Consider the following 15,973-nt stretch of genomic DNA (forward strand, 5'->3'; position numbering starts at 1 on the left):
ATATAACCCATTATATACGAGAAAAATCTTTTCAAAGGAATATAACCTTTAGATATTATATTACTTATCATGAATAATGTTATGACAAAATAAATAATTTATAAAGAGAAATGCTCGGCTGGTGGGCCAACGGTCTAAGACGAGAGAAAACGGTCACGCGTCAGGACTTACGCGTTGCGTGCGGTTCGTACGCGAATTATTGCTCGGATTTTGTTTACTATGGGGTATGGACATTACATAAGACGGAACGTTCAGTGTATGATGTACTATAATCTGTTTAAATACACGAGAAAAATAATAATCGGTTATCTCATATTAAACTTTTACCACTAAAAAGGTTTTTTTTAAATTTATCGTTATTATTTGATAGTTTTTGTTTCATAAATTCGTAAAAGTTGGTAGTTGCTATTATACGTTATGTATAATCAATTGAAATATGTACATGTGAAGGTCAACAAATCGTGGTGGTCTATATTCAGGCGAATCAGAAAATCATCCTGACTCCTGAATTAGCTATTACAATATCGTTAAGTTCAACGAGAGTGATAATGAAGGCAGTCTCCTTAAATCCATTTTTTTTAATAAGAAAGGTGGCAAGCGAGCGGCCGGCCTTCTTGATAGGAAGTAGTCACGGTCGCCCATAGACATCTGCAACATAAAAGATTTTGCGGATGCATTGCCGACCTTGAGTGGTAAGGAAGGAGGAAAAGGTATGAATAGGAGGAGATCAGGAAAGGGTGGGAACAGAAAAATCCCAACCGGCTCTCTCACTCATCGGACGAAACGCAGCCATTAAAGGCTACTTCACGCCGATTTTCTGTGACAGGATGGTACTTCCCCGGTCGAGCCAGCCCATGTTTGCGCTGTAATAACTTGAGCACAGCTAGGTTCTACCGCCTTTTTGTTACGGTACCAAATTCTATAAGGGGATACCTTCATTAACCTCAAATTCCAACACTATTACCTATAAAACTCTTAAATCCCTACTAACACGCAAGCAGTATATTAATGCATATGATTAAGATACATAACGGTGTTGTACGTGAATATTATATATATATTAAGATTGATCTTTCATTAACTAATAGTAAAGTTTAATCTACATATAAAGTAGGTTCAGTACGAGCTAATCAGCAGTCTATTCAGCATTCTGTTTTGCTGAGCGCTGTACTCTCAGAGGAAACTTTTAACTCATCTTCAGTTTTATGCATATTCAATTATAATAAGAGATTATTCACTATTATGAGAATTAAATGAAAATTATAACTCTGATTTATATTCAAGGCACATCAAAATTATATTTAAAGACAGTATATTTATTATGTTAGCGACTTTTTTTTCTATTTTTTTTTTAATCCAAAATTAAAATGTTTTCATCCAGAATTATTAACACGTCGCATAAAAACTCATTAGACCGTATCGATTATAACACTCTCTATATATGTTAATGCCTTTTTTTTATCCACGGATCCATTAAAGTAATCCCCAATTGTTAAAAATAAAATAATGTAGATTCTCACAGAACGTTGTTAAAATGTTGCGTAAGTGGTCCAATGTCACAACCATTGTCAATTGACAATGGTTGCTGCTTGCGACATTGAAAGCTTTGAATAAGCCGAGCTCCCACCCAGGGCTGTCAGCTGTATCATGAGAATGGAACAATCAGAAGATTTCCATCACGTAAATATATTATAATTTTCTTTGTATATAGTTTCCTTGTAAATATGAAAGATTATATATCTATTGATAATATATTGAAATTTGCTATATACATTTAGAATTAATATTCGTTTAAATTATTTTGGAATTCTACGAAACTTCTATTATTGTTGAAATTTAGTTTCCGTGTAGTACAGAATTAGAGAATTTGAATATAGGGAGCTTCATAAAAATAACCAAATATTATTAAATTTGCAACCGATACATAACTTCACATCAGGCGTGCACGATAAAACTGGAGTCAGAGAGTGTAACGAGCGGTTAAAAAAACTACGACATCGATCGTGAGTTAGACTTGCTCGCTTTGAGGTCATTAAACTGAGGGAAAAAACTGTTATTATGCAAGTGTAATTTAATGTATTTATTTAAAATAGCAAAAACTGCTACATGAAGTAAGCAGCGCGATCACAATTCACAATGGCACATCAAGGTTCTGTTTATTACTTCTGCCACTGAACTTTTAATTTACAGTTATTTCATTGTAGCCCTTGTTACCGAGCAGTAGAGTTTACTATCGATTGATTCAGTGTTAACATTGTTTTGGTTTCCAGCTAAGTTCAAGGTTCCAGCAGCTATGCTTATTTATGATGCTGCCGCTGCTCTCGACGTAATTTATTCCGTCATAGTTTTTTGTGATTATTTAAAAGTTACAATAATATGAAATGATATTACTAATTCCTTTATTGGCATGTATTTCTGTAACGTATTTGCATTCGACTCTCTCTTAACACGATTTGCATCTCAAAAGTTATGCTTATTTGGCGTAAACATTACGATAGATATAACAAACTGATCAGTATTAAGTAATACCGGCTTGGTAGGAAAATATAAAAAAAATCCTTTTATAAAAGTGAAACCTCGTTTTTCATCCCAATTTCTTTTTCTGTTTACCTAAACGGAATATTATACAAAATCTTAATTAAAATATCAAGAGTTCGCATTTACATATTATAAGATTTAAATAAAGTCATAGAGGGCAAGAATTAATTCTATCCGGAGGTTCCTCGCGGCGCGTCTGATTTGTATTTCAAATTTCAATGGTTTAGAAATTTCAGATTCTGTATCCAATTATAAAATATAATGGATCTGAAAGATATACATCTACGGAGATCTGAGCGCTAAGAGACCACAGACCAAACAAATTGTATATCGTTATTATAAATCTACTGCAAAAAAATATATCGTTAAGATGTTTTTTTCATTCTACTATGTAAAGATCTCTTTGAATATTTTAAACAATGAAACCGCTTCGTCCGCTTTGTTTGTCTCGAACAACATTTTCATCCCAGGATAAATATTTCAATATATTCACGAACAAGTTAATTTTATTAAAATATTTTTTTCCTTAAGGTTTAAATTGTTTCACAAATCTGTCTGACCGCCTGTGAGTCATTGACATAATATCAGCTTACTTCGCAATATAATACTTCAATGAAAAATAATCCCAACGTTACGTCTGGCCGGAAACAACTAAATGTAATATGTACGTATATTATACACATACTTTTTATTACATTTACTGAAATGTGTTAAACTTTCTGCTAGTACTATAACAGTTGTCAATTAGAAATATAAAAAACTTGTAAGTCTTCTACGCTACGACTATTCAGACTAATATGTTTGTATTTACGTCTCCAAGCGACACCACTGTATACAGCCAGTGTATTTGATTCTTCCAACTAAATATAACTCCGAGGACCTCTTTATTACAAACTGAACGATTTATTTTGTTTTCAGAGCGGACGTTACTAGGATTACTTAATTCTATTATGTTGAATTTCACAATAATGTTCGTGTGGATTACTCTTTTAAATAAAGGTTTAATGATTAAAGATGAGATTAAGAACATTTATTTGATATACAATAGGAAAAACAGCCAAAGCTGTAGAATTAATACTAGCTATTTAATTTATGAATATTATTACAGTCTTCGACGCTTTAGGTGTGACTTAAACTTACCCTGTGTTCTCATTTAAAGGCAGCTTAATTTTTGTTTATAGTTTTGCACATCATAAAAATAGCAATACGTATTACTATAGGTATGAGCGTACACTTTTTTATATGGATTGAATGATTACGTCTCACCTAACTATGATAGTTTTGAGTTTTGAAACTTCTATCTTATGAGTAATATGCTTGTAACAAGTTTACCTGGTCATAGAATGTTCGAAGCGTTTCCCGTTGCTCGTTCAACAGCCTACCTTTATCTACGTGCGAATGAAAAACTGTTCATATGAGGTGTGGCGATACTGACATATGGTAATCCTGGAAGTGTCTTACTTGTCTGAATAATTTTTAAGTGTTATATTTGCAGCAATCAATACAACACCTTCCGGGTGTACAAGCTAGCTAGTTTCTGTTATATGAATTTCAGCGTTGATAATGGTTTGTTTTCGCAGGTCGTGGGGTGGCTGGTTACTATGGCAACCGGAAATATAACAAACCCATAAACCACCGGGTGAGTAAAACAATTACATCTTTTTTTTATGTGGTAAAACCAAGGTCGGTCTGACTCGAGCTTCGTGACTGAAACTTTTCGGTGATTTGAATTTTAATAAGCCCTTTTCTTTAGTTGTGTAAGACTTGCACAGACTTGCACAGACGTGGTTTAAGGCTTTATTTGAACAGTATCTATATTTACATCTTTACTGATGAAGTATTTTTTATTGTGTAAAAAACCTTGCTTATTTTATAAAATACATACAACACTACATTATTATTGCAAACCGATAGTTATTTTTTAATTCTCATTAATCTATCTTCTATAGATGTATAAAAAGAGCAACGTCAAATTATTTTGAATATTTTTCAAAACTAATGTAATGTTATTTATGGCTACAATTTAAATCTTTACTAACAAATTATTCCCCTGTAACGTTTCGTATGAAATGTTAAATTCTTCGTCTTTTTTTTTTCGTTTTTCAAACTGTAAAGATGTAATATAATTAAAGACGGAGAAGATTCTAATCCGTTTAATATTCAACGGAGATCATTAAAGCGGATGTTTCAGATTAATTTAAATTTTAAATTATAATTTTACAGTTTTATACGGAACAAGCAACAGTACTCGTATGAAACGCGAGTTTCTGTTAATGTTGTATTAATTTAATCTAGAGTTCAATGACGATTTATTTTGAGTTTTTTTTGAGCTTCTTACGTTTATACTGTGAGTACACTCGAACGTCAATATCCTTACCACAAGTTTATATTTATGATCAATCATTTGCAACATACCGAAAAACTGTAAATGCCCTGTATGTATGTGATGATTCGTACTTGTGAGAATTCCGATCTATATATATGATATCGCTCTGTCTTATTAATATATGTTCTTTAAACAAACGAAATATAATTTTAACGTATGAATTATATGTGTAAAAAACTTCATCGGCCAGATTCAAAAGGTTTTAAAATATTAGTGTTTTTGACCGAGACGTTAAAAATAGTTTACTATTATGATATTGCTCGATAATATATATATATATATATATATGTCATCATCATCACCATCATCAGCATCGTCATCAGTCTGTCGGAGCCCGCTGCTAAGCAAAGGCCTCTTCTCACATGGAGAAGGTTGGAGCATTAATCACCACGCTTGCTCAAGGCGGATTGGCGACTTTTAATTAGAAATTATAAGTCCAGGTTTCCTCACGATGTTGTCCTTCGCCGTCTGTCCGTGGTGTCTAAATACTGTTGTAAAGTACACATCACTCGGAAGAATCACACAAGTATATATCAATAAGCATTATTATTTATAATTCTGTAAACAGATAATATTTTATTTAAAATTGTAATACTTAAGTTAGTAAAATAAAAAAAATTACTAATTAGTTGATAATACTATGAATCTCTGTGACATGAAATGATTTTTTCTTAGATTTCATTGTTGTTACTATCAAAAAGTAATAAAAAATATTGACTACCCGCTCATTATATTACCTACTTACAATTTTTGTAAGATTGCCTACAATTTTTTTTTAAATTCAACGCACGATTCCCGATGATGAGTTCACGTAATCGTGACTCAAGCTGGAACTAACTGCTCGAAAAAAATGATTGTATTTGTGAGAATTCACTATTTAGGATTAGGTACATTTATTTTTTTTTGCAATTTTACTTAAAAATAGTTTTAAAAATTTTATTGCTTTGCAACAACTATATAACGAAAACGCTTCATTTAAAGATAACACACACACACACATACATTTATATTATACATATAGTATATATATATATTCAATTATTTTTAAGATAAATAACCTCTGAATGAAGCTGTTTTTAGTGTTTTAGAAATTACTTTAAAGGTTTATTAAAAAGTATTTATTTTTGTCTTCATTAAATAATAATTATTAAATTAGCATACTTAGGTGGCCACATTAATAACTGTTGTCGATATCTCAAGATCTCACATTGAATCTGATTTTCATTTTACGTACTAAACTTATAAAGTAATATATTTAGTACAAATAAAAACTATTTTCTATATAAAAAACCCGTAATTCATAGAAAACAGTTCATAACGATGTCACTGTCACGTTTGACAAACGTTCAGATGAAGGTACGCGATGTGGCGTCTCTTTCTATCGCGTGCTATCCGTATAGCGCGATCTCGCTCGCAGCATCCCTATCGATCTGTGAGTCGCCCTTGAACTTCTGCGGGTAAACACGCCCCTGACCTTGACGCCGGATAGGTCCTGGACGGGATTACATTACTGTGATGTTCCATTGTTCCTCTATCATGAAGTCACGTGATCATTGTATAGAAGTTAGTGTACAGAAGTCTTGAGTGAAATATGAAGATCAATTTAGTTTTTATTAGTAAGCATTATATGTGGATTATCTATAATATAATTTATAATGTGTATTAGATTTATTAAATAACATGAATGTATTGTAATAAAGATATTCCCTGGTCATTCTTTCCTTTCATTTACGTTTCCAGAAGTATTATATAATATTTGAGACGTAATGCATTTAGTAATAAGATCCACCGGCACGGAACCTCATTAGGAAAATTATAAATGTTCGGTTAAATGTACGTTAGAATAGACAGAAACAGACTGTTGTACTATTTTAATTATTACTAAGAATTTGTACATATATGTATGTAAAATTATATAAAAAATATAACTTAACGATATTTTAAAGAGAATTAAATAATACAACTAGAATTAGAATGCAATTGAAAAATATTATACCCAGGTCAACCGTGTGACGGCATAGAACTTCAATAAAATAAAATAAATATTAATTTTCAACTAAAATCAAAGACCCAATATGAAATATCCTCATTGTTAAATCATAAGTAGTTCATTTACAGCGACACCACTTTAATGTGCTTATGTTGATACCAATAGTGTCTCCTACGAATAGTCTTCATGTTTTAAACGCGTTGCATGATGTATGTATGTACGTTACTCGTTCAAGCTACAGCTCGTAAACTAGTTTTAATTATCGATTATGTGTTTATGAATCTAAGAACTAGTTAGTAATATGAAACTGTTATAAAAGTATATCGTTCTTCTCCACTGTGTTCTAAATATGGTCCAGGTGTTATCCAGCTCGATTCGAGGCGTGGTGTATGTATGTGTGTGTATTTCCAGGTCCCAGGCGGTGCGGATGTCGGTGGGCGGCGCGGGGCTAATGTCGTGTGTGCGCGAGGGCTCCCTCGAGCCGCCATACCGACCGCCGCATGCCGACACAAACACACATGGTGAGGAGATAGCATTCTCAATATTATTATAGTTATTTTGCCATTATCAGTTACCAACTTATAAGAATTATAATTTAAATAATTCTCATCAATTGATAAATGAAAGCGATCTTATTATTGAAGCGATTTGTATGCTTTTTTTTCTATTTGCGTCTATAAAAGTATCAGGACACCTCATCTATGTCTGAACTTTCATACTAGACGGTTTTTATAACTATTGATATGTAATTTAAGGCGAGGGTCGCACGGGTCGGTTCTTGCGCGGCCTGCGTCGCATGTTCAAGCGACGCCAGCGCTCCGACTCGCCCGACCACAAGAGCAGTTCCACCAGCGAACTCCTGGACCCTGAGAGACAGAGGAGGAAGTTAGTATACCAGAAGCAGTTACATATAGCGTACACTGATATAACATTCACCATCAGTATACTTAGTATAAGTTCGTATCGTCATACAACAGACGTACCGTTTCCCGTTTCTCATTCAGAAACCTACGTTAATACTATGTGTCAAGATTTATGAATGAAAAACTATTAACGCAACGTACGCAGTGACGATGTCAACTTAGATTAAGCATGCTAATGGGATCTTAGTCGATAACTTTCCTGTCAGCGTTAAATTATACAAACTATAAACATGACAGACGGTTTGTTGGTTAGCGTAAAGAAATATGGACATTTGAATGTCACGATTTTGGATGTAAAAGTTTTGGCGGCGAATGGCATGTTATCCTCTTTTATTAGCATTTAATTTGAAACTTTTATTTGGTAAAACTTCTTTTGATATCCGCTTACTGATAACTATTTTTTAAAATATATTTTTTGTAATAAACATTTCCGAAAATTATAACTGCCTGAAATTAAGTTTTATAACTAACTTTTAAGACAATCTTATAACATTGAGCGAAGTATTTTATCGCCAATTTTTTTATTTTCCCTTATTTAAAAAAAATAATTAAATATCAAAGGTAAACTTAAATATAACTGTACTCCAAGACAATAGTCATTTGTTTTGTAGATCACACTTAAAAAGTTAAATGGTTTATATACGGTTGTATGTTTTATTTATTACGTACATCATGTTAGAAAAAATATACCATACTAAAAATATAGATACATATATACAATAAATTAACATTTATTTAAACAGTTGTTAGCCACAATAAATTTTTCGTCAAAAACAACCGATACCTAACGCCATCTGTGGGACAGATCGGAAATCGTATAGTAAACACAAGATGGCGCTGAAAATGTTGAAAGCATTTTTCGTTTAATAAATAATTTTTACAAACAGCATTTACAGCGACAGTAATAAAAATATTGTCTCTATTATTAGGATGAGCATTTTCAAACATGACATCTAAAATGTATTCTAATTAGTAGTACTTCATATATAGTCATTAATATTCACACATGTTGAGATTGAATGATAAACTCGCTCAGATAATATGAACAACTGAAATAGTAATTTTAATTCTTAGTAAAGTATTTTAGATAATTTGTAAAAATACTCATATACATCACTATTTATATATCTATCGTTATAGAAAAACTGAAGTCGTTTCCAAGTAATAATTTTTAGGCAATACTTTAAAACTAAAAATAATATGATGAATTAACTCATGTCTTTAAGAGAATCGTATGTATTGGATCATACCAAAATATTATCTCATGATTTTCACTTGTAATTGTTTAATGTAACATTTATTTAGACCAACAAAAGTAAGCTAAATGTAAACGAAATGCAACTAGTTACTTTGTCAACATTTTTTTTACTTGTATGTTATAATTGACATAATTTCAATTTAATTTTATATGTATCTTCGTATCTTCTAACAGAGAGGGTGCGTACGGAAGTGGTTTGTCCGTATCTCACGACTCGGTGTTCACCGGCGAGCGCTCCGGAGACGAGTCCAGCGACGAGCGAGCCACACACACACGATCACACGTCGCGTCGCATCGAGTGAGTACAAACACACACAAAGACACACACACACATACGCAGTCAGTTAAATAAACATACATTGACACACACAAAACTAAAAAAAAATTAATATACAAAATGTAGCCGTAGTTCGTGCGACAAAGATTAAATATGACTCCCAAATCTTCCTAGAGTAAGGGACACCATCTGAATCCAATGACGATTTTAGCCCTATATCCATCACCCCCAGCCTCCCCCACTCTTTAGCGATACAACATAAATCAGCCAGATCTACTCTGAAGAGACAGTACAATGACATTCGACCAAATAAATGATCAGCTATATAAAGTTAGATAAAAATCACAACCAAAGACTTGAGCCTCCCAAATAAATGCCGCCCAGCAGCGTACGGAGAGACGCAGCCGCTGCTAACTTAACAGTATACCAAGCAGAAACTGTATCGTTGAGATAAAATGTTTCCAGGGACTTCTTAGGACACAAACTCAACCATCACAACCCATTGTCTGTCCCCACACCACGAATTTAAACACAGAAGCCTCAGTTGTATCCGACAGCTAGCGAAAAAATGGTTTCTTTATGTGTGTATGACAGCTAATGATTCTTTCGGTTATGATTGGTGGGAGGACCTTACTTAAGTGTCTAGTGGTGGGTTAAATGAGTCAGAGCGCCTAGTTGATTGTCAATAGACAAATCTTAGATAAAAACCGAGTGAATCTGATAACTTACGAAAAATTAAGTAAAGAAAAATATATTATTGAGAAACCGAGATACTTTTGATATAGATACCCTCACACGAGAGGACTCGCTTTTTGGACATTCCTTTTGAATATTTTAAGTTTTAAGACACATGTCGAAGCTCACAGTTACTGAATATTTTTGCAAAAAATATATAAATAAATTATATATTTTAACTTATATAAATAAAGCAATGAAATGACCTAATCATTCAGAAGCATATCAAGAACATGCCAAATACTGTCACAGTATTGTTTCATAAAATGTGACGAATAGTCCTATGATATTTTAGACATAAAAAGTACATTTTTCCTCTTTTTGTATGTCTGTCTGTTTGTTTCTTTGTCACCCTTTGAACGCAAAAAATCGTTTTATTAATATTTCCCTAAAAAATTGACAAGTCAACCAGCTGAAGAAGATGTTCCAGTAATATATATGGAACGCCTGTTATATACATAAAAATAACATTTCTAATGTTGTATAATGTCTGTACATAATAACTATTTACACCATAATAAAGTCACTCTCTTAATAAAATATATTGAATGTGAAATCTGAATTAAATCAACGAAGTTAAGAGTAGTAGTAAACATCCTGTATAATTTAAACTTTAAAAGTTTTCGTTACATTTCTGACAGCAGTATTGAGCGACGTCTCATAGAAGGTTCTATTTCCGATTTGATCTACAATCTCTGAGATGCCTTAAAATACAGAATCTTTCGAACGTTTCTTAGTCGTAAACTAAAAATATAGATAACACATAATAATTTCGTTAAAATGTATCACTAATAAGATTGATATGTGATAGAACGTGGCATAATATATATATATATATATATATATAAACAATATAATGCTTTACTGATTTTCTCTCACATATTTTTGGATATCATTAAAAAATATAATAAAACATCGAAATGATGTATTTAAAGCAGAACGTTTAATAACGGATTTCATAGTGACGCTATTTTCAAAAATATCACGTTCTTAAAAATCTTAGCTATCTACAAATAGTTGAGAAGTCGTTACAACCATTAAAATAAAGGTTAATCTCCTAATGTTTCTACTTTGTAGACAAATATATAATAATTTAATATTACCCTAAGGAAAATCAATTATTACTTTAAATGATTTCTGTTTCTAATTTTATGTATTACATACATTTAAGGATAAAATAAATGAAGTTACCAATGTAAAAGATATACTATATAGCTCAATTAGTTCCCAAAACTTACCATAGATGGCGTAAACCTTAACAGCGAAAGCTCTTTAGCCTGTCTATATGAACAAAGTAATTAAAGAGCATAATAAAATATACTTCGATATTTACAAAGTAAAATCAGCTTCATGTAACGCGATTTCTATAAGCAAAAGTAAACAGCTATTATTATTTTATTCAATATTCGATTCATCGTAGAAAGTTTATGAAAAGCTTTGTCACTGACGGACGACGAAATCAGTTTTGATCTGCCTTCATTGCAAACATAATAATTACATTTTAAACACTGTACGGTTAAAATGAGTTCGTAAAAATGTAAGATTTAATACGGTTAGGTTTCAAATCTGGTCAGGCAGGGAGAGGAGCTTGGACAGTGGAGGTGAGCGTTTAACGCGCGTTAGTTAGGGGCCCCTTAAACCTACACCTGGGTCGCAGGTACTGTTGAGGCTCCTCTCCCTGCAACGCGATGGACCCGGCACCCGCACGGCGAATCCATGGAATGCTAAGAGGTTTCGTCTCTTTATTTCACCCTTGCTTATCAATGTTATGCGCAAAGGCAGAGCTTAATGGTCACATGCGTTCCACCAGCTGACCGTCAGATAAGTGGAAAGCGAGCGTTCAGATCTATTCAAATATAAACACAATATAATAATGACTTGAAATAACAATATTATTCAAATTAATTCTAATTATATTTTCACAAAATCAACACATACGACTAAAATAAAAAAATTTAATATTAAAACGTTTATTCTTTAAAAAAAAAAAAATTATCGATAGTTCGTTGCCTGTATCCTAAAACAAGTAAAAGATTCTTTGTTTTATAAACTTATTTGCAAACGGGAAAAACTTCGTATGTAGTGTGCTGTTGCAAAATTCTGTTTATTTATGTTATCTCAATCCGTATGTATTCGGTGTATTAAATTTTAAAAACTTATTATTTTGTTACTTTAATAATCATCTCCTAAGATTATTTTTTTAAATGACGAACTCATATTAAGAAATTAATGTCTTATTTATTTTTATTTATTCTCATGTGTAAGGTTTTAATTTATATCACAATGTGACCGCAAACCGTTGCTTGGCGGTTTAAAATATCGGCCCGGCTTACAGTCGACATTACCTGAATATATAAAAATTTTAACTCAATGGTGTTTACTTTACACATTTAATAAATTACTTTCTACTAATGCTGTTTTACTAACAAATTTATATTTAAAAAAAAATAAAATTTATAACTTTATTCTTAAAATATTTTCGCACAAATAAAGACAAACATCTTAACAAACTTTTCTTAACCTGCTTGGATGAAAGGTTCCGGTTGTATGAAAAAAATATTAGTTTTATTGAATAATGAGAATGTGAAAAAGGTGAATGAGATAATTAAAATCATAACTTATTACATTTTATGTTGCACTAATATACGTATACGATGACAATGTTTTCTATTTACCAGCAAAATATAACTAACAAGAAGGAAACCCTAACTTTGAAATACAAATTTGTACTTTATGCCATATAATTATAGAATTTAAATTATTTCAACATCTCAATCAGCGTCCACAGTTAGTGACTAATAAAATAACATCGACACTTAGTGTTTTATATCAATTATTTAATTCCATATATCATCCGGCTTCACCATATTCGCACAATCAACACCGACCTTAATAAAATACATCACGGGAATATGATCTTTATATAAGCTACATATGCGACATATTTGTATGATAACATTACGTCATTGGAAGCTCGGATAACAACTTTTTGTTTTCCTTCCATCGAGATGGGATGAATCATGCAGTCGCCGTCCTAGCGCGCTCGCCGACGCCGGCCTCCGCGATTAATATTTCTCTTTCTACATATTTATATACGACCAGTGTTTGAATTTTGAGGTTTACGCAAAAAGGTTTTAGTTGTTTATTAATTTTTTTAAGATTAATGACATATGTCATTGTCATATATTTTGATGGTTTGGTCTTGAGTTTTGTAGAAGCAGTGTGAGATGTTAAGTGTAGGAGAGTTTTTGCAAGGCTGGATATGTAATAAATAAGGCGATGTGTAGGTTTAGCTCCAGGCGTAATGCCCATGACTCATACGATGCCAAATCAATAAAGCTTGGCTGAATGACATTGACATTATTATTTTATAATACAAAAACAGATATAATTAGAAAAACTCAAAATTACACATTTATAGAACATTCTAAGATAAGTGATCTCATATGCTATCTATTAATAATTATCGGCAGTCACTAAAAATGTCCAGTTTTTTGAACCGGTTTTAAAAGTTTAGCTCAATTTATTATAAATTCCAATGTTGCATAAAAATAATATTTTTTTACGATTTTTTAACATCAAATTGCAAAAAACTGTGTCTAAACTTTTAACTTTAAAATAAAACTGAAACCTTTCAAGAAAGTTACATTTAAAAAAATTAGATGCAATTATAGTGCTATTAATTAAAATAACGTACATATAAAAGTCTTAATAATGTAATATTATAAGAACAGTCCAGTCGCAGTGCACTGTTTATATAACATGTTTTGTATACTCCATTTCAATACAGCCCCGCTCGTTACTCAATAAAGCTTTGTTTGGACACGTGTCAATTGCTTTGGAATAATAGCTCTGGACCTAGTACTAATGAATCAATTAGTACAGCTATAAAAAAAAATATTACTCATATTTCGTATTCAGACAAATTAAGTGAATTTATATTACACATTAACATAATCAACATAATAATGGACCGGTGTTATATAAACATATGTGAAATTTAATTTAAAAGGCATAAAATAATGATCTCGTGCTTAGAAAGTAAATCTATGCTTGTTTGAATCTGAATGCTCAGTACCGTTTCGTTCGCCGTTCAGACTTTCCAAAAACATCGACTGTACACGTTTATTTTATATATTTTTTTTAGTATTCGAATAGTCCGTGTGATCCGAACACTGAAGACTAGTAAAATATTTTTTGTGCCAGTAATAATAGTTAGAAATATTTTTTTTGTGCCAGTAATAATCGTTCGAAATATTTTTTTTAAGTGCCAGTAATAATTATTCAATACAAAAACTTTTATTCTCGTCTTTTTCGGTAAAGAAAAAAGTTTTTATATAATATTTTTTTTTACTGCCAGTAACATAAAATTTGTGCTGTGATGTGTGTAATGTGTTAGTGTTCGTCAATTCTTAATATAATGGCTCGATCTATAAAGGAAACTTTTCGGAATTTCTGGAACATAGCCTGGCTGTTCACTACGAAGGTGTTCCTGGTAAATAAAGGCTTTTCAGATTGGATTTCATTAATGAATTATTTCCAGGAGTTTAATATTATTTCTGGGTACATTAAAATGTAGAAAGTAACGTTGTCACGGTCCAGATCCGCAGATCATCCAATCTTCCTTGATGCTTTCGTTTGCTAATTAGAAATATTCATGTTTTATTGCATTTTGATGACACCACCCACATTCTGACCGTACATATTCTTTGGTATAAAGCATTGATATATTTTTAACTGATTGTCTCGTGTGATAGCTCTCGTCGAAGAGTTATAGTATATTATTAGCAAAATGATTCCTCTAATCTTAAGTTATACATATCTTAACTACTTATCTTGTATGTATTTTTTTCATATTGTTATTAAACAGCTCCACCTCTGTACGAAAGGCATACATAAAATAATATTATAAAGAATATCCCAGTTCTCAAGTATTTTTTAAACATTTCATCACTGTTACACAATGTCGTTGAATTAACATACGAAAACAATCAGAAAGCATGCAATAAATTAAATATTAAAATAAAGATCTCACATAATATGAGATCTCCATGATAAAAGTAAAAGTATATTTAAAACCTGTATATTGAAAACCGTTGTCACGATGTTATAATGATGTGACGTCACTAGAACTCTCCTTAAACCTGTTCTGTGATTTAAAATAATTCCTAACTAATGATAAGCTTTAGAGATTTGTCTAAGACTTAGAATACATTACAATACAATAACTTCCTTACAACAGCTGATAATTAGGTCGAGAATAGGGAATCAGTGCACCAATAGTGCTCTTATCACAGCCTCTTATGACTTTGAGATTTTATTTTAATATACAGATGATTGATATAGCTTGATGTCATTTAAAAGATGTCTAGGATTTAAAGTTTTGTATAAACTTGTATATTACGATATGTTAAATGTCCATTTTTTAGTTAATTTATTATATACAATAATGACTGCAGTCTAATAAATTTTATAGTATACATGTCTTTTGTGTCCTCTTTGAACGGAAATGTTAGCGTGTATTAATAATGTATATGCATGTTCATATGTCTGATACACAAAAGCTACTGTGTAAATTTCTATGAAAATTATATATAACAGAATAACATATGTACTAAAATATATTAATATTATGTAATAGAAAATTCTTCGACGTTGCCGGATTTGAACCTGGTACTTACGGTATGTCCAATCCCGGTCACTGTTTCAATTGAGCCATCGTGTCCTAACTTATGACAGATGTTTGTGTTAGCTGTTATCAAAGTCCTCGTTAAGCAATAGTGGTTAATGTAACTCTGTGTTTATCGTAGGCGTAGAAAATAGATTCCATGGCAAGGAATGTATAAAACGAAGTATTTGTATATTA

At 31.6% G+C, this 15,973-nt stretch overlaps 1 protein-coding gene across 3 annotated transcripts in view; it reads left to right on the forward strand.

Moving 5' to 3' along the window:
- Positions 1-15,973, forward strand: part of LOC116774337 (uncharacterized) — a 67,042-nt gene that overhangs the window by 30,537 nt on the left and 20,532 nt on the right. Inside the window, exons 2-5 of one of the 3 annotated variants that reach the window (XM_032667040.2) lie at positions 4,119-4,177; positions 7,326-7,435; positions 7,670-7,799; positions 9,270-9,393. In XM_032667040.2, coding sequence (XP_032522931.2) covers positions 7,342-7,435; positions 7,670-7,799; positions 9,270-9,393 — 348 coding nt within the window. In that variant the 5' untranslated portion in view covers positions 4,119-4,177; positions 7,326-7,341. Of the gene's footprint in view, positions 1-4,118; positions 4,178-7,325; positions 7,436-7,669; positions 7,800-9,269; positions 9,394-13,143; positions 13,239-14,512; positions 14,603-15,973 lie in introns of those variants that run through there. The other 2 variants (XM_061524927.1, XM_061524925.1) reach the window with 2 other exon arrangements.

Source organism: Danaus plexippus, chromosome 26, assembly GCF_018135715.1.
Source record: "Danaus plexippus chromosome 26, MEX_DaPlex, whole genome shotgun sequence".
Taxonomy (NCBI): Eukaryota; Metazoa; Arthropoda; class Insecta; order Lepidoptera; family Nymphalidae; genus Danaus; species Danaus plexippus.